Source organism: Cherax quadricarinatus, chromosome 72, assembly GCF_038502225.1.
Source record: "Cherax quadricarinatus isolate ZL_2023a chromosome 72, ASM3850222v1, whole genome shotgun sequence".
Taxonomy (NCBI): domain Eukaryota; kingdom Metazoa; phylum Arthropoda; class Malacostraca; order Decapoda; family Parastacidae; genus Cherax; species Cherax quadricarinatus.
In genome coordinates, this window is record NC_091363.1 from 5,116,590 (window position 1) to 5,137,725 (window position 21,136).

General features: G+C 42.2%; 1 protein-coding gene across 2 annotated transcripts in view; it reads right to left on the reverse strand.

Moving 5' to 3' along the window:
• Positions 1-17,141, reverse strand: part of LOC128701349 (probable E3 ubiquitin-protein ligase bre1) — a 44,991-nt gene extending 27,850 nt beyond the window's left edge. Inside the window, exons 1-2 of one of the 2 annotated variants that reach the window (XM_053795031.2) lie at positions 17,065-17,141; positions 8,261-8,341 (exon numbers count right to left, since the gene is read on the reverse strand). In XM_053795031.2, coding sequence (XP_053651006.2) covers positions 8,261-8,341; positions 17,065-17,096 — 113 coding nt within the window. In that variant the 5' untranslated portion in view covers positions 17,097-17,141. Of the gene's footprint in view, positions 1-8,260; positions 8,345-17,064 lie in introns of both variants that reach the window. The other variant, XM_053795030.2, reaches the window with a different exon arrangement.
• Between the last annotated feature and the right edge of the window lie 3,995 nt (positions 17,142-21,136).

The following is a 21,136-nucleotide window of genomic DNA, read 5'->3' on the forward strand; positions in this document are numbered from 1 at the left end:
AGGGATGGGAAATCTTGTTTTACTAACATGATGGAGTTCAATAACAGTAACATATGCAGCAAGAGAATATGAACAGGTTCGGGAAAAAATATTTGGACCTTTTTCCTACAGCCATTTGAATTTTCCAAGTCTACCACCCCCATCTTTCACACACACACACACACACACACACACACACACACACACACACACACACACACACACACACACACACACACACACACACACACACACACACAGCAACACGGGGACACAGTTGGAAGCTGAAGACACAGATGAATCAAAGGGATGTTAGGAAGTATTTCTTCAGCCACAGAGTAGTCAGGAAGTGGAATAGTTTGGGAAGCGATGTAGTGGAGGCAGGATCCATACATAGCTTTAAGCAGAGGTACGATAAAGCTCATGGTTCAGGGAGAGTGACCTAGTAGCGACCAGTGAAGAGGCAGGGCCAGGAGCTTGGACTCGACCCCTGCAACCTCAACTAGGTGAGTACAACTAGGTGAGTACACACACGTAGTGTAGTGGGTCACAAGCGCCAGGCTCCGAGAATCTTAGTGCTTTTAGGGCGTGTTTTAGCAGCTAGAAGCAACTAGTGTTAGTGACAACGTCAGTGAACAACCCTACAAGTGATAACCAAAGTATTAGCAAAAATAAATAAAGTAAAGGCGAGAGAAAGCCTGAAATTATACAACAAAATTTCAAAGTGCCAGTTCGTTGAGGCTTAGTTGGCACTTGTTGCCACATTGTTACAAATATACAAAGTACAAAGCGAGTGACTAAAGAGAAAAGATCAAATAGAATTAAGAGAGGTTGGCTAACGACAAACTGTGATGTAACACACAGCGTGAACCAGCTAGCCAGAAAGGGGCTATATATATATATATATATATATATATATATATATAGATATAGATATAGATATATATATATATATATATATATATATATATATATATATATATACATACATATACATAAATATATATAAGCAGAGGTGGTGGCAGCAGTAGGCCTGAGGAAGTAGCGCCGCCATAACAGGTTGGGTGTCATCACAAATAAGAAGTGTACTTACCAAAAGTGAAGTGTAAATTATAAAAGTAGCAGTATACAAGTGATAAGCGTGGTAAATGAGGACTCAAAAGGGCAACGAGAAAAGAATAGCTGAAGAAGTCAGCGGCGGAAGGGCGAGGTGCACGAGTCATCGTACAGCGAGCATCGTACAGCGAGCATCGTACATCAGGCATCTGGATGGACGTCCCCTCTGAGGAGTAACGTACAAATCACCTGTTTGTGGTTGGCGGGAAGTTTTGAGTGGTAGAGCCGGCCCTACGATCACTGGTAGCTGGCTATCACAAACCCTGCTCCAGAGCGATTATCATACACACAACACCTAGCAGTAGTAGGAAGATAAAATTTGTAGGAGCAAGGAATAGGCAGGAGGATTAAGTCGTGGCTAATGGGACTACAGCCCTGACAACAGTTTCTAGAGATAATGTTTTAGGACACAAAGACAGTACAATCTGAGAAGCAAGTATTGGGTACACATGTAGTAAAAGGTAGTACATAACTGGGTGAAAGAATGACTTGTTAACACACGCTAGTATTATAATTATTAGAATTACTCTCAGTGTTAATGGTATCTTATTAGTATTACGGATACACAGAGGTGAATTGTATTTCTGGGACATATAAACAACTGACGTGCTCACACACACACGCGTGCACACACATACACTCGGGGCCAGGAGCTGAGTCTCGACCCCTGAAACCACAACTAGGTGAGTACACACAGCTGATCCTTGGAATTTGACCGCATCCCCTCACCCCCCTACACACCTTTCCCTCCCCCACAGACCTTTCCTTCCCCCACAGACCTTTCCCCTCCCCTGCTCTTGCCTTCACTCCCTCCTCCCTCCTATCTTTCCCTCTCCCCCTCCCTCGCGTTTCTCTCTCATAGCCTTTTTCCCTCCCCTTCCCCCTACTCTTTCTTTCTCTCCCTCCCTCTCTCTCTCTCTCTCTCTCTCTCTCTCTCTCTCTCTCTCTCTCTCTCTCTCTCCCTCACTCCCATAACCCTATCTCTCACCCTCCTCTCTCCATCTCTCCATTTCTCACTCTCATAGCCTTTTCCCTCACCCTCCTTTCTCCCTCTCTCCCTCTCTCTCTCTCTCTCTCTCTCTCTCTCTCTCTCCCTCTCCCTCTCTTTCTCCCTCTCTCTACCCTTTCTCTCCCCCTCACATTTCTCTCTCTCTCCCCCTTGGTCTTATCCCTCACCCCCCATACTCTCTCCTCTCTCTCCCTCTTTCTACCCTTTCTCTCTCCCCCTCGCACCCTCTCCCTCCTCTAGCCTTCTGTCTGTGGTAAAAAAAAAAAAAAAAAAAAAAAAAAAAAATGGGTGGCCCTAGAGGACGGAAAACCAGAGATCTGGTAGACGAACCAGGGAGGAAAGACTGGGAGTTAGAGCTCCAAAAAAGGGAGGAAGAGTGGGGAAGGAAGATAGTAGAGCTTGGTAAGAAAATGGAGGAGCGGATAGCTGAAGAGTGCAGGAAGTGGGAAGTACAGGTCTTAGCAGCAGAAGCTAGGATACAGTGCTTAGAAGAGAAACTACAAAGCCTGAAACAGATTAGAGAGACAAATGACAATTCAGATGTGACATCAGGAAATTCAATGTCAGGCGCAGACAAGGGGATGGTAAGCAACAACGGAGACATGCCGTACACGAAGGCCCTATCAGACCCACGTGGGGCCAGGGAAAAGACGAGGAGCACACTAAGATCAAATGACAGGTCCGAAGACAATGAAGGTATGCTATATGCAGAGATTCTAACAGCCAACTGCAGTAGCAAGGGACAGCTGGTCATGAAAGACAGTTCACTGAGAATAGAAGTTTCAGATATGACAGGGACTGAAGGCAAGACCATGTCAATGGAAGGAAATAAAATGCCTCAGAGGAAGCAGATGGAGACTCAGTGGGAGGAGGAAAGGGCGAGGTCAGTTTTTGTGTACGGGCTCCAAGAAGCCAAGGGGGACAACTTTGAAGAAATAAAACAGGAGGAGAAAAAAATGATTGAAGGCATCATGAAAACAATAGGTGAGGGCGATATGACCCAGGTGACAAATTTTCAGAGAATTGGGTGGTTTGCGAGTGGAAGGATACGGCCTGTCAGAGTAACTTTCAAGGAAGAATCAGTTCGAACCAGGATTCTGCAAGAGAAAGCAAGACTGAGGGACAAACAGGGGTACCAGAGAGTATACCTCGACCGCGACAGAACACAAGAAGAAAGGACTACACTGAAAGAGAGGGTACAGAGACGCAAGGAGGAACGAGAGGCAATGACGAAAATGAGCAGGACCCAGACACAGGAGGAAGGGCAAACACACCCCACAGAATCTCCCACCAAAAGACTCCAACCGCGACATTCCCAACGCAACTGAGCAACCTATACTACAACCCACTCACTGTTCCCTCTGCCACCAACCCCCATATCAAAAACCTCACCCCAACAGCTGTCCCTTATGGGCATTCTGACCCCACCCCCATCATCACAAACCCCACCTACACCTCAGCCCCATATAGGCCCCCGCCAAGGCTCTCGCTCCCCCAACCCCAATATTCTTGCATGACCACAATGATAGAAAAGAAACTGAAAGTTTGGTACACAAACGCGGATGGAATAACGAATAAACATGAGGAGTGGAACGAAAGAATCAGTGAAAAATCCCCAGACATCATAGCAGTCACAGAAACAAAACTCGCTGAGACAATAACAGACACAATCTTCCCAACGGGATATCAGATCCTGAGGAAAGATAGAAGGAGTAGAGGGGGAGGAGGGTTGCACTGCTCATAAAACACCGATGGGGATTTGAGGAAATGGAAGGCATGGACATGATTGGAGAAAGAGACTACATTGTAGGTACAATTCAGTCCGGAGAACATAAAGTAGTCATTGGAGTGATGTATAACCCACCACAGAACTGCAGGAGGCCAAGAGAGGAGTACGAAGAAAACAACAGGGTGATGGTGGACACACTGGCTGAGGTGGCAAGAAGAGCTCACTCGAGCAGAGCAAAGTTACTGGTAATGGGCGATTTCAACCACAGGGAGATCGACTGGGAAAACCTGGAGCCACATAGGGGTCCCGAAACATGGAGAGCCAAGATGATGGATGTGGTACTTGAAAATCTCATGCATCAACATGTCAGGGACACAACCAGAGAGAGAGGGGAGGATGAGCCAGCAAGACTGGATCTTGTGTTCACCCTGAGCAGTTCAGACATTGAGGACATCACTTATGAGAGGCCCCTTGGAGCTAGCGATCACGTGGTTCTGAGTTTTGATTATATAGTAGAGTTACAAGTGGAGAAGGTAACAGGAACTGAAGGGGACAGGCCAAACTATAAAAGGGGGGACTACACAGGTATGAGAAACTTCCTGCAGGAGGTTCAGTGGGACAGAGAAATGGTAGGAAAATCAGTAAACGAGATGATGGAATATGTGGCAACAAAGTGCAAGGAGGCAGAGGAAAGTTTTGTTCCCAAGGGAAACAGAAATAATAGGAAGACCAAAACGAGTCCTTGGTTTACCCGAAGGTGTAGGGAGGCAAAAACTAAGTGGAAGAGAGAATGGAAAAGGAGATTAGTAGAAGAGCCAGAAACGAGTATGCACAGATAAGGAGGGAGGCCCAGCAACAGTATGAAAACGACATAGCATCGAAAGTCAAATCTGACCCGAAACTGCTGTATAGCCACATTAGGAGGAAGACAACAGTCAAGGAACAGGTGATAAGGCTGAGGAAAGAAGGTGGAGAACTCACAAGAAACGATCAAGAGGTATGTGAGGAGCTCAACACGAGATTTAAGGAAGTATTTACAGTAGAGACAGGAAGGACTGTGGGGGGACAGACCAGATGGGGACACCAGCAAGGAATACACCACAAGTGTTGGACGACATACATACAGATGAGGAGGAGGTGAAGAAACTGCTAAGGGACATCGATACCTCAAAGGCAATGGGACCGCACAACATCTCCCCGTGGGTCCTTAGAGAGGGAGCAGATATGTTGTGCGTGCCACTTACCACAATCTTCAACACGTCCCTGGAAACTGGGCAACTACCTGAGGTATGGAAGACGGCAAATGTAGTTCCCATTTTTAAAAAAGGAGACAGAAAAGAGGCACTAAACTATAGACCTGTGTCATTGACGTGTATAGTATGCAAAATTATGGAGAAGATTATCAGGAGGAGAGTGGTGGAGCACCTGGAACAGAACAAGAGTATAAATGCCAACCAGCACGGATTCACGGAAGGCAAATCCTGTGTCACAAACCTTCTGGAGTTTTATGATAAAATAACAGAAGTAAGACACGAGAGAGAGGGGTGGGTTGATTGCATCTTCTTGGACTGCAAGAAGGCCTTTGACACAGTTCCTCACAAGAGATTAGTGCAGAAGCTAGAGCATCAGGCGCATATAACAGGAAGGGCACTGCAATGGATCAGAGAATACCTGACAGGGAGGCAACAACGAGTCATGGTACGTAATGATGTATCACAGTGGGCACCTGTGACGTGCGGGGTCCCACAGGGGGTCGGTCCTAGGACCAGTGCTATTTTTGGTATATGTGAACGACATGATGGAAGGGTTAGACTCAGAAGTGTCCCTGTTTGCAGATGATGTGAAGTTAATGAGGAGAATTAAATCTGATGAGGACCAGGCAGGACTTCAAAGAGACCTGGACAGACTGGACACCTGGTCCAGCAAATGGCTTCTCGAATTTAATCCTGCCAAATGCAAAGTCATGAAGATAGGGGAAGGGCACAGAAGACCACAGACAGAGTATAGGCTAGGTGGCCAAAGACTGGAAACCTCAGTCAAGGAGAAAGATCTTGGGGTGAGTATAACACCGAGCATGTCTCCGGAAGCACACATCAATCAGATAACTGCTGCAGCATATGGGCGCCTGGCAAACCTGAGAACAGCATTCCGATACCTCAGTAAGGAATCGTTCAAGACACTGTACACCGTGTATGTCAGGCCCATACTGGAGTATGCAGCACCTGTTTGGAACCCGCACTTGATAAAGCACGTCAAGAAACTAGAGAAAGTACAAAGGTTTGCCACAAGGTTAGTTCCAGAGCTAAGGGGAATGTCCCATGAAGAAAGATTAAGGGAAATTGGCCTGACGACACTGGAGGACAGGAGGGTCAGGGAAGACATGATAACGACATATAAAATACTGCGTGGAATAGACAAGGTGGACAAAGACAGGATGTTCCAGGGAGGGGACACAGAAACAAGAGGCCACAATTGGAAGTTGAAGACACAAATGAGTCAGAGAGATATTAGGAAGTATTTCTTCAGTCATAGAGTTGTAAGGCAGTGGAATAGCCTAGAAAATGACGTAGTGGAGGCAGGAACCATACACAGTTTTAAGACGAGGTTTGATAAAGCTCATGGAGCGGGGAGAGAGAGGGCCCAGTAGCAATCGGTGAAGAGGCGGGGCCAGGAGCTAAGACTCGACCCCTGCAACCACAAATAGGTGAGTACACACACACTCACACACACACACACACACACATACATATATACATATACACACACACATATACACACACACACACACACACACACACATATATATATATATATATATATATATATATATATATATATATATATATATATATATGCAATAAGATCACAGTAAACAGGTGTTTTCAGAATATGCAAAACAACAACTGTGAAAAAATAGAGAAATTCCAAGCGCTTTCTTGACTACTCACATTATCAAGGAACAATGAAAGTAATGCATCTAAGGAAGGTATATAAAGGGTCTAGCCCACACCTCACTATCACATCCCACAACAAAGCAACACCTGATGCGCGACTCATAAGAAAGGGAACACTGCAGCAGGCCCGCTGGCCCAACTATATATACACACACATACATATATATATATATATATATATATATATATATATATATATATATATATATATATATATATATATATATATATATATATATGTATATATATATATATATGTATATATATATATATATATATATATATATACATATATATATATATATATATATATATATATATATATATATATATATATATACATATACATATATATATGTGTATATATATATGTATATATACATATATATATATATACTATATATATATATATATATATGTATATATGACTCACGAAATCGTAATGACACGATTGCAAACAAACCATACCACGGGCGGGATTGAACCCGTGGTCAGGAGTTTTGAGACTCTCTGACCGCGGGTTCAATCCGCCCGTGGTATGGTTTATATATATATATATATATATATATATATATATATATATATATATATATATATATATATATATATATATATATATATATATATAATACATCATGTATTATATGTGTATTTGTTTGCAGGAGTCGATTCTTAGATCTTGGCCCTGCCTTTTGCCACACTTCAGATTCACTACCTCTTAGCCTCGTGGCCTCTATCTTTCCTGTTATTAAGACTATGTATGAAGTCTGCCTCTACCACTTCCTCACCAAGATTATTCCACGTCCCGATCACTCTGAGATTGGAGTAATACTTCCTAACATCCTTGTGACTTATTTATGCTTTAACTTTTAATGGTGTCCCAGTGCTTGTTTCTCAACTCTCTACCTTAGTTCTTCTCTCTTCCAATGTCAATACATCCAATTTAGTTTCTCCTCGTAACTTATGCCCATTAGCTCAGGAACAAGCCTTGTTCCATACTTCTGCACTTTCTCCAGTTTCTCAACATGCCTTTTCAGGTGAGGGTTCTATAGTTTTGCCGCATACTCCAAGATGGGTCTAATATATGTTGCACAAAGTGCTGGGAATGTTTCTTTGTGGAGATTCCTAAAGGGTATTCCTAGATTTTCCAGACGTGCAATGGCTGCAGAGGTTACTCGGATGATGTGAATCTGGCGTTATAATGGGGATTATGTTCACTCCCATCTGTCTCTTTCTCTCACGTGTGTGTAATTATCTCTCTCACGTGTGTGTAATTATCTCTATGTGGTTGCAGGGGTCAACTCACAGTTCCTGGCCCCGCCTCTTCGTGTGTGTGTGTACTCACCGTGTGTGTGTGTGTGTACTCGCCTAGTTGAGGTTGCAGGGGTCGAGTCCAACCAACTGTGTGTGTGTGTGTGTTTCACCTATTCCCAAGCAACATCATAAATATAAATAGGACACAAATGCACTTACCTGGGTATCGAGTGTTTACCTAGTACAAGTGGCTGCCGACGTCGTAGCAACAAAAATTCCTCTCTATGTGACATCAGCAAGCTTCTAGAGAGAAAGAACTGTTATTACTGATGTTATTATAACCCTTAAATTAATTTACGAGTTTCTAACACTGTAATAAAGTCATCCCATCCCCTCAAGGAAAGTTCCTGAATGTGGTGAGCGGTTCCTCATCCTAGTAATTGGACTTCCATTCCATTCCATGGATGGAACCTATTAACATCTCCCCTTTGGGTTTAGCACCAAAATATAATAACAACAATCATAATAATAATAATAATAATAATAATAATAATAATAATAATAATAATTGTGGAAAATACTGTATATATTTTCCAGAAATTCAGCATTTATATGTAAATCGCTGGCCATACTGTATTTAATAATATTTATGTCATAGAAAACGGAAAGCCTGCGTCTGCGCAGACGAGACTCGCCATCTTGGTTTTGAATTTTGTACAAACGTTGGTGTAATGAGAAGAATTTTTCGTGCTCTAGAGGTTAAAATTGGATTGACACCTCTCAAATAGGAGGCGAAATTGTTGGATGTGCATTCCTGCATAACTTGAGATATCAGACGACTGGACAAGACAGCTCCAGGAACCTCAGATAAACTCTCTAGATTTGTGTATAATTCTGGCGAGTGTTTTCATAAATTTAGTTAGTGAGGTTTTTCTGAGTATGATACAACTTAATATCCAGTCAAATTAGTGAGTGATATTAAGATATATTTTCCTTCTGTTATGTAATTGTGTTTATAATCATTTTTTAATATACAGTCCACAAATTTATATATTTACCAGAATTCCTGATGTATAATTCATTTAATTAATAGGTCCAGAGCAACTTGTGGATATGACAGTGGTAGGTATCGAAGGGGGACATTTTTTGCGACCTAGGTGTCCCAAATTCCTACTTGTCTATGTAACTCTGATAAATAATAATTATCTTTGTTATCATTTACTGTTATGTACATAATTAGTTACATTCAGATAAATGCAATTTTCCACAATAATAATAATAAACCTACTCTACACGTATGTGACAAATTTAATCATCTCAAATGAAGATCAGTCTATACTCAACAACACAGTAAATGTTGAATTTGGTAAGATATCTACTTGGATGACAGCTAAAACCAGCACTCAATGTTGACAAAAACATTCTACGCAATGTTATGGAACAAAGCTTAAAATATTCATGTGGACACAGAAATGAATAATACACAGACTGGAAGGCAGGAGGGTCAATTTTTAGGTACACATCTGGACACCACACTAAAATTCAACACACTTCCAGAGCATAAAAAAAAGGGCAAAACAATGGGAATGCTCTTAAAAACGCGTTACTATGTTCGTCAAACATCCACACTCGCTCTAGATGTAAAATAGAAAGAGACAGGCGCTCCCTTTACAGGCGACGGAAAAGAATAACAGAGCGGCTAAAAGAGGTCAATATAACTGAAATGCGTAGGGAGACAGATACTAATGCCGGAAAAAAAATCCCCCCCCAGTACCAACAATACCACCAGTCCGATAACATTCTTCTTTGCAAATATACAGGGTCTAAAGCCAGCAACAAACAACAAAATACCTTTCATCCGTGGACTGCTTGCAGAGGCAAAGGCAATGTTCGCGGCTTTCACTGAGACCCACATAAAGGATCACTTGGACAATGAAATATGGATCCCAGGTTACAACCTATACAGATGTGACAGAGTGAACAGGCAAAAGGGGGGGGGTTGGCCTGTACATTGCAGAGTCACTTGTTTGCACAGAACTGCTTAATGCCTCAAATGACGTAGTGGAAGTTTTAGCAGTAAAGGTCGAGAACCAAAACCTAGTCATTGTGGTAGTCTACAAGCCTCCGGATGCAACATCCCAGCAATTCCAGGAACAGCTGTTAAAAATTGACCACTGTCTGGAAAATCTTCCAGCTCCTGCACCCAACATCTTGCTCCTGGGGGATTTCAACTTAAGGCACCTAAAATGGAGGAATATAGCAAATAATATTGTTGCAGTAATAACACCAGGAGGCAGCTCTGATGAAAACTCACACTCACACGAGCTTTTAAATCTCTGCACAAAATTCAATTTAAACCAGCAAATAATAGAGCCTACTAGACTGGAGAATACACTAGACCTCATATTCACTAACAATGATGATCTGATAAGAAATGTCACCATATCTAAAACAATATACTCAGATCACAACATAATTGAAGTTCAGACATGTATGCGAGGAGCCCCAGACCGACAAAATAAGACTAGTCACGAGGGAGCATTCACCAAATTCAACTTCAATAACAAAAACATAAAGTGGGACCAAGTAAACCAAGTCCTAACCGATATAAGCTGGGAAGATATACTAAGCAACACAGACCCAAACTTATGCCTAGAACAGATTAACTCGGTGGCACTCGATGTATGCACAAGGCTTATTCCTCTAAGAAAAAGGAGGAGTAGATGTAAAATAGAAAGAGACAGGCGCTCCCTTTACAGGCGACGGAAAAGAATAACAGAGCGGCTAAAAGAGGTCAATATATCTGAAATGCGCAGGGAGACACTGGTCAGAGAAATAGCAAGCATCGAACTTAAGCTAAAAGAATCCTTTAGGAGTCAGGAATCGCGGGAAGAACTAAAAGCTATAAATGAAATCGAAAGAAACCCAAAGTATTTCTTCTATGCCAAATCAAAATCGAGAACAACGCCCAGTATTGGGCCCCTACTTAAACAAGATGGGTCCTACACAGATGACAGCAAGGAAATGAGTGAGCTACTCAAGTCCCAATATGACTCAGTTTTTAGCAAGCCGCTAACCAGACTGAGAGTCGAAGATCAAAATGAATTTTTTATGAGAGAGCCACAAAATTTGATTAACACAAGCCTATCCGATGTTATCCTGACGCCAAATGACTTCGAACAGGCGATAAATGACATGCCCATGCACTCTGCCCCAGGGCCAGACTCATGGAACTCTGTGTTCATCAAGAACTGCAAGAAGCCCCTATCACGAGCCTTTTCCATCCTATGGAGAGGGAGCATGGACACGGGGGTCGTCCCTCAGTTACTAAAAACAACAGACATAGCCCCACTCCACAAAGGGGGCAGTAAAGCAACAGCAAAGAACTACAGACCAATAGCACTAACATCCCATATCATAAAAATCTTTGAAAGGGTCCTAAGAAGCAAGATCACCACCCATCTAGAAACCCATCAGTTACACAACCCAGGGCAACATGGGTTTAGAACAGGTCGCTCCTGTCTGTCTCAGCTACTGGATCACTACGACAAGGTCCTAAATGCACTAGAAGACAAAAAGAATGCAGATGTAATATATACAGACTTTGCAAAAGCCTTCGACAAGTGTGACCATGGCGTAATAGCGCACAAAATGCGCGCTAAAGGAATAACAGGAAAAGTCGGTCGATGGATCTATAATTTCCTCACTAACAGAACACAGAGAGTAGTCGTCAACAGAGTAAAGTCCGAGGCAGCTACGGTAAAAAGCTCTGTTCCACAAGGCACAGTACTCGCTCCCATCTTGTTCCTCATCCTCATATCCGACATAGACAAGGATGTCAGCCACAGCACCGTGTCTTCCTTTGCAGATGACACCCGAATCTGCATGACAGTGTCTTCCATTGCAGACACTGCAAGGCTCCAGGCGGACATCAACCAAATCTTTCAGTGGGCTGCAGAAAACAATATGAAGTTCAACGATGAGAAATTTCAATTACTCAGATATGGTAAACATGAGGAAATTAAATCTTCATCAGAGTACAAAACAAATTCTGGCCACGAAATAGAGCGAAACACCAACGTCAAAGACCTGGGAGTGATTATGTCGGAGGATCTCACCTTCAAGGACCATAACATTGTATCAATCGCATCTGCTAGAAAAATGACAGGATGGATAATGAGAACCTTCAAAACTAGGGAGGCCAAGCCCATGATGACACTCTTCAGGTCACTTGTTCTATCTAGGCTGGAATATTGCTGCACTCTAACAGCACCTTTCAAGGCAGGTGAAATTGCCGACCTAGAAAATGTACAGAGAACCTTCACGGCGCGCATAACGGAGATAAAACACCTCAATTATTGGGAGCGCTTGAGGTTCCTAAACCTGTATTCCCTGGAACGCAGGAGGGAGAGATACATGATTATATACACCTGGAAAATCCTAGAGGGACTAGTACCGAACTTGCACACGAAAATCACTCACTACGAAAGCAAAAGACTTGGCAGACGATGCACCATCCCCCCAATGAAAAGCAGGGGTGTCACTAGCACGTTAAGAGACCATACAATAAGTGTCAGGGGCCCGAGACTGTTCAACTGCCTCCCAGCACACATAAGGGGGATTACCAACAGACCCCTGGCAGTCTTCAAGCTGGCACTGGACAAGCACCTAAAGTCAGTTCCTGATCAGCCGGGCTGTGGCTCGTACGTTGGTTTGCGTGCAGCCAGCAGCAACAGCCTGGTTCATCAGGCGCTGATCCACCAGGAGGCCTGGTCACAGACCGGGCCGCGGGGGCGTTGACCCCCGAAACTCTCTCCAGGTAAACTCCAGACACTGGTCAGAGAAATAGCAAGCATCGAACTTAAGCTAAAGGAATCTTATAGGAGTCAGGAATCGCGGGAAGAACTAAAAGCCATAAATGAAATCGAAAGAAACCCAAAGTATTTCTTCTCCTATGCCAAATCAAAGTAGAGAACAACGTCCAGTATTGGGCCCCTACTTAAACAAGATGGGTCCTACACAGATGACAGCAAGGAAATGAGTGAGCTACTCAAGTCCCAATATGACTCAGTTTTTAGCAAGCCGCTAACCAGACTGAGAGTCGAAGATCAAAATTAATTTTTTATGAGAGAGCCACAAAATTTGGTTAACACAAGCCTATCCGATGTTATCCTGACGCCAAACGACTTCGAACAGGCGATAAATGACATGCCCATGCACTCTGCCCCAGGGCCAGACTCATGGAACTCCGTGTTCATCAAGAACTGCAAGAAGCCCCTATCACGAGCCTTTTCCATCCTATGGAGAGGGAGCATGGACACGGGGGTCGTCCCAGTTACTAAAAACGACATAGCCCCACTCCACATAGGGGGCAGTAAAGCAACAGCAAAGAACTACAGACCGATAGCACTAACATCCCATATCATAAAAATCTTTGAAAGGGTCCTAAGAAGCAAGATCACCACCCATCTAGAAACCCATCAGTTACACAACCCAGGGCAACATGGGTTTAGAACAGGTCGCTCCTGTCTGTCTCAACTATTGAATCACTACGACAAGGTCCTAAATGCACTAGAAGATAAAAAGAATGCAGATGTAATATATACAGACTTTGCAAAAGCCTTCGACAAGTGTTTACCTGGAGTTTACCTGGAGAGAGTTCCGGGGGTCAACGCCCCCGCGGCCCGGTCTGAGACCAGGCCTCCTGGTGGATCAGAGCCTGATCAGCCAGGCTGTTGCTGCTGGCTGCACGCAAACCAACATACGAGCCACAGCCCGGCTGATCCGGAACTGACTTTAGGTGCTTGTCCAGTGCCAGCTTGAAGACTGCCAGGGGTCTGTTGGTAATCCCCCTTATGTGTGCTGGGAGGCAGTTGAACAGTCTCGGGCCCCTGACACTTATTGTATGGTCTCTTAACGTGCTAGTGACACCCCTGCTTTTCATTGGGGGGATGGTGCATCGTCTGCCAAGTCTTTTGCTTTCGTAGTGGGTGATTTTCGTGTGCAAGTTCGGTACTAGTCCCTCTAGGATTTTCCAGGTGTATATAATCATGTATCTCTCCCTCCTGCGTTCCAGGGAATACAGGTTTAGGAACCTCAAGCGCTCCCAATAATTGAGGTGTTTTATCTCCGTTATGCGCGCCGTGAAAGTTCTCTGTACATTTTCTAGGTCGGCAATTTCACCTGCCTTGAAAGGTGCTGTTAGTGTGCAGCAATATTCCAGCCTAGATAGAACAAGTGACCTGAAGAGTGTCATCATGGGCTTGGCCATGGCGTAATAGCGCACAAAATGCGTGCTAAAGGAATAACAGGAAAAGTCGGTCGATGGATCTATAATTTCCTCACTAACAGAACACAGAGAGTAGTCGTCAACAGAGTAAAGTCCGAGGCAGCTACGGTGAAAAGCTCTGTTCCACAAGGCACAGTACTCGCTCCCATCTTGTTCCTCATCCTCATATCCGACATAGACAAGGATGTCAGCCACAGCACCGTGTCTTCCTTTGCAGATGACACCCGAATCTGCATGACAGTGTCTTCCATTGCAGACACTGCAAGGCTCCAGGCGGACATCAACCAAATCTTTCAGTGGGCTGCAGAAAACAATATGAAGTTCAACTATGAGAAATTTCAATTACTCAGATATGGTAAACACGAGGAAATTAAATCTTCATCAGAGTACAAAAAAATTCTGGCCACAAAATAGAGCGAAACACCAACGTCAAAGACCTGGGAGTGATCATGTCGGAGGATCTCACCTTCAAGAACCTTAACATTGTATCAATCGCATCTGCTAGAAAAATGACAGGATGGATAATGAGAACCTTCAAAACTAGGGAGGCCAAGCCCATGATGACACTCTTCAGGTCACTTGTTCTATCTAGGCTGGAATATTGCTGCACACTAACAGCACCTTTCAAGGCAGGTGAAATTGCTGACCTAGAAAATGTACAGAGAACCTTCACGGCGCACATAACGGAGATAAAACACCTCAATTACTGGGAGCGCTTGAAGTTCCTAAACCTGTATTCCCTGCAATGCAGGCGGGAGAGATACATGATTATATACACCTGGAAAATCCTAGAGGGACTAGTACCGAACTTGCATACGAAAATCACTCACTCCGAAAGCAAAAGACTTGGCAGACGATGCAACATCCCCCCAATGAAAAGCAGGGGTGTCACTAGCACGTTAAGAGACCATACAATAAGTGTCAGGGGCCCGAGACTGTTCAACTGCCTCCCAGCATACATAAGGGGGATTACCAACAGACCCCTGGCAGTCTTCAAGCTGGCACTGGAGAAGCACCTAAAGTCAGTTCCTGATCAGCCGGGCTGTGGCTCATACGTTGGTTTGCGCACAGCCAGCAGCAACAGCCTGGTTGATCAGGCTCTGATCCACCAGGAGACCTGGTCACAGACCGGGCCGAGGGGGCGTTGACCCCCGGAACTCTCTCCAGGTAAACTCCAGGTAATATTACTCTCTCATCTATTTCTACTTCACCTGTGGTATCTGTTCAGACCGCAAAAACTTCCTTCAACCAGTAGCACAAAAAAATGCGTAATAACGTAATAAAAAGAAAAGAGGATAGATTGATCTATAACTTACAAACAAACAGAACACAAAGAGTAATAGTAAACAGAGTAAAGCTAGAGGAGGCTACAGTGAAAAGCTCTGTTTCACAAGGTAGCGTACTTGCTCCCTTCTTTTTTCTCATCCTCATTACTGACATAGACAAAAATGTAAGCCACAGCACCTTGTCTTTGCTGGCAGTACCAAAGTTTGCACGACAGTGTCATCTACTGAAGACACTGCAAATCTCCAAGCAGACATTAACCATGTCTGTAAATGGGGCCTCAACATGAAGTTCAATGAGAACATATTTCAGTTACTCCGCTATGGGAAATTCTAGGAAATAAAAACTGGATCGGAGCATAAAACAAATTCCAACAACACAACAGAGCGAAAAGGTAACGTGAAGGACCTGGGAGTGATAATGTCAGAGAATCTCACTTTCAGAGATCACAACAATATCTCTACCACATCTGCAAAGAAAATGATAGGATGGATAATGAGAACCTTCAAAACTACGGATGCCAAGCCAATGATGATTCTCCTTAAATCGCTTGTTCTCTCTAGGCTGGGGTACTGCTGTACACTAATAGCCCCTTTGAAGGCAGACGAAACTGTAGACCTAGGAACACCCTCCAGGTAGTTCACATTTTACAATTCATGCAACCTATTATGTACACCACTATTTATTTTTCATTTTGGGAGATATTAGCCAAAACACATTTATTTTGATGCTTTAGTTGACGACTATAAGACCCATACAGGGGAGTGTCTTGATGCTAAATGCAATTTCTAATGTTTATTATATTATAACCATATCCAGCATATTTTTGGGATCCTCTCCAAGATACGGGTAGAGTGGGGGATAAGCAGCAGCGGAAAGGCAGCTCGGTCAAATGACCTAAAGCTCCAGCTGCGAGCCATATGATCAAAGACCCGCGTCAGGAAACACTTGTCTTGTTTCCTGACAAACCTTACCATACCTAACCTGTCTTAATGCTGGTAAATAGTTCATGTTCCAGGGAACAGGAGTAAACCTTCTCTTCCTCGGGTCGAACTTCATTACCTTCTATTCCCAAAGATGTGTAGGAACTCTATGGGTTTAGTGCTTCTTCGTGAATATAATAATCTGGCTAAAGCATCAACACACGAAAAGAAAATAGTTGCTAATGAAGATGGCCGAGGTAGCAGCATCCGGAGAAGCACTAAACCCGTATAGGTTATGGTTTCTGTGGAATACGAGGTAGTCAGGTTTGATCTGAGGCGTAGCTCCAATTCCTTTGATTAAGAGCCCTTGACCAGCTTCAGGTGAGGAAGCAGCAGATAATGAAGAAAACGCAGAGGATAAATGTCGTCGACACATTACGCCCGTATAAGAAAATTAAATAATTTTCATGTAAATAACGCAGGCAGCCCTACTCACACATGTACTAACAATATGAAGCAGTTCTGACCTTTTCTGAACAGTGGATGTTGGCCGGCCCATAGTGATGATATAAGACAAGTGGACGTGATGTGACCTGCTCCTCCCTCACCCATCATAATACTGAACTTTTCCCGCCCTAACTCACCTACTATATTTATATTTTTCATTAATATACTCCGCGTAGTGATATATATATATATATATATATATATATATATATATATATATATATATATATATATATATATATATATATATATATATATATATATGTCGTGCCGAATATGTAAAACTGGTCAATTAGCAAGAACTCATTTAAAATTAAGTCCTTTCTAAAATTTTCTCTTATACGTTTAAAGATATATTTTTTTCATTAATGATAATGTAATAATTTTTAATTTTGCACCAAAAGAATCTTAGATTACTTACCTAACCTTATTATAACAAGAACAACTTATTTTAGCCTAACTAAATATATTTTAGATTTGTTTACAATAATTTAATACTAAACAAACACAGTGAAATATATTTTTTTTCGTTAGGTTCAGAATGATTTTGGAGAAATTATTGCATACACAAATTTTCACTTGTCCTATATGGCAAGATGAGCGTTGCTATTTAAGCCAAGATCGCAAGTTCTGCCTATTCGGCACGACATTATATATATATATATATATAAATATATATATATATATATATATATATATATATAAGCGTGTATGCACCTGGAAAAGAGAGAAGTGTAGAGGAGAGAGAGATTTTGGGAAATGTTGAGTGAATGCGTGGGGAGTTTTGAATCAAGTGTGAGAGTAATGGTGGTTGGGGATTTCAATGCTAAAGTGGGTAAAAATGTTATGGAGGGAGTAGTAGGTAAATTTGGGGTGCCAGGGGTAAATGTAAATGGGGAGCCTTTAATTGAGCTATGTGTAGAAAGAGATTTGGTAATAAGTAATACATTATTATTATTATAATCAAGGGGGAACCGCTAAACCCGGAGGATTATACAGCGCCTGGGGGGGGGATGTGGAAGGCATTCAGGCTTAATTCGGGGAACAGGAGCACAGATCCAATTCCCTAAATCAAGAGCCCCTCACCAACATCAAGGAACCTTCCTTGAGGGGAATAAGTAATACATATTTTATGAAAAAGAGGATAAATAAATATACAAGGTATGATGTAGCACGTAATGAAAGTAGTTTATTAGATTATGTATTGGTGGATAAAAGGTTGATGGGTAGGCTCCAGGATGTACATGTTTATAGAGGGGCAACTGATATATCGGATCATTATTTAGTTGTAGCTACAGTTAGAGTAAGAGGTAGATGGGAAAAGAGGAAGGTGGCAACAACAAGTAAGAGGGAGGTGAAAGTGTATAAACTAAGGGAGGAGGAAGTTCGGGCTAGATATAAGCGACTATTGGCAGAAAGGTGGGCTAGTACAAAGATGAGTAGTGGGGGGGGGGGGGTGGAAGAGGGTGGGAATAGTTTTAAAAAGGCAGTATTAGAATGTGGGGCAGAAGTTTGTGGTTATAGGAGGGTGGGGGCAGGAGGAAAGAGGAGTGACTGGTGGAATGATGAAGTAAAGGGTGTGATAAAAGAGAAAAAGGTAGCTTATGAGAGGTTTTTACAAAGCAGAAGTGTTATAAGAAGAGCAGAGTATATGGAGAGTAAAAGAAAGGTAAAGAGAGTGGTGAGAGAGTGCAAAAGGAGAGCAGATGATAGAGTGGGAGAGGCACTGTCAAGAAATTTTAATGAAAATAAGAAAAATTTTTGGAGTGAGTTAAACTAGTTAAGAAAGCCTAGGGAAAGTATGGATTTGTCAGTTAAAAACAGAGTAGGGGAGTTAGTAGATGGGGAGATGGAGGTATTAGGTAGATGGCGAGAATATTTTGAGGAACTTTTAAATGTTAAGGAAGAAAGAGGCAGTAATTTCATGCACTGGTCAGGGAGGTATACCGTCTTTTAGGAGTGAAGAAGAGCAGAATGTAAGTGTGGGGGAGGTACGTGAGGCATTACGTAGAATGAAAGGGGGTAAAGCAGCTGGAACTGATGGGATCATGACAGAAATGTTAAAAGCAGGGGGGATATAGTGTTGGAGTGGTTGGTACTTTTGTTTAATAAATGTATGAAAGAGGGGAAGGTACCTAGGGATTGGTGGAGAGCATGTATAGTCCCTTTATATAAAGGGAAAGGGGACAAGAGACTAAAAATTATAGAGGAATGAGTTTACTGAGTATACCAGGAAAAGTGTACGGTAGGGTTATAATTGAAAGAATTAGAGGTAAGACAGAATGTAGGATTGCGGATGAGCAAGGAGGTTTCAGAGTGGGTAGGGGATGTGTAGATCAAGTGTTTACATTGAAGCATATATGTGAACAGTATTTAGATAAAGGTAGGGAAGTTTTTATTGCATTTATGGATTTAGAAAAGGCATATGATAGAGTGGATAGAGGAGCAATGTGGCAGATGTTACAAGTATATGGAATAGGTGGTAAGTTATTAAATGCTGTAAAGAGTTTTTATGAGGATAGTGAGGCTCAGGTTAGGGTGTGTAGAAGAGAGGGAGACTACTTCCCGGTAAAAGTAGGTCTTAGACAGGGATGTGTAATGTCACCATGGTTGTTTAATATATTTATAGATGGGGTTGTAAAGGAAGTAAATGCTTGGGTGTTCGGGAGAGGGGTGGGATTAAATTTTGAGGAATCAAATTCAAAATGGGAATTGACACAGTTACTTTTTGCTGATGATACTGTGCTTATGGGAGATTCTAAAGAAAAATTGCAAAGGTTAGTGGATGAGTTTGGGAGTGTGTGTAAAGGTAGAAAGTTGAAAGTGAACATAGAAAAGAGTAAAGTGATGAGGGTATCAAATGATTTAGATAAAGAAAAATTGGATATCAAATTGGGGAGGAGGAGCATGGAAGAAGTGAATGTTTTCAGATACTTGGGAGTTGACGTGTCGGCGGATGGATTTACAAAGGATGAGGTTAATCATAGAATTGATGAGGGAAAAAAGGTGAGTGGTGCGTTGAGGTATATGTGGAGTCAAAAAACGTTATCTATGGAGGCAAAGAAGGGAATGTATGAAAGTATAGTAGTACCAACACTCTTATATGGGTGTGAAGCTTGGGTGGTAAATGCAGCAGCGAGGAGACGGTTGGAGGCAGTGGAGATGTCCTGTTTAAGGGCAATGTGTGGTGTAAATATTATGCAGAAAATTCGGAGTGTGGAAATTAGGAAAAGGTGTGGAGTTAATAAAAGTATTAGTGAGGTGGTTTGGTCATTTAGAGAGAGTAGATCAAAGTAGAATGACATGGAAAGCATATAAATCTATAGGGGAAGGAAGGCGAGGTAGGGGTCGTCCTCGAAAGGGTTGGAGAGAGGGGGTAAAGGAGGTTTTGTGGGCGAGGGGCTTGGACCTCCACCAAGCGTGCGTGAGCGTGTTAGATAGGAGTGAATGGAGACGAATGGTACTTGGGACCTGACGATCTGTTGGAATGTGAGCAGGGTAATATTTAGTGAAGGGATTCAGGGAAACCGGTTATTTTCATATAGTCAGACTTGAGTCCTGGAAATGGGAAGTACAATGCCTGCACTTTAAAGGAGGGGTTTGGGATATTGGCAGTTTGGAGGGATATGTTGTGTATCTTTATGTGTGTATGCTTCTAAACTGTTGTATTCTGAGCACCTCTGCAAAAACAGTGATAATGAGTGAGTGTGGTGAAAGTGTTGAATGATGATGAAAGTATTTTCTTTTTGGGGATTTTCTTTCTTTTTTGGGTCACCCTGCCTCGGTGGGAGACGGCCGACTTGTTGAGAATATATATATATATATATATATATATATATATATATATATATATATATATATATATATATATATATATATATATATATATATATATATATATATATATATATATATATATATATATATATATATATATAATATATATATATACATATATATATATATATATATATATATATGCAGTGGACCCCCGCATAACGATCACCTCCAAATGCGACCAATTATGTAAGTGTATTTATGTAAGTGCGTTTGTACGTGTATGTTTGGGGGTCTGAAATGGACTAATCTACT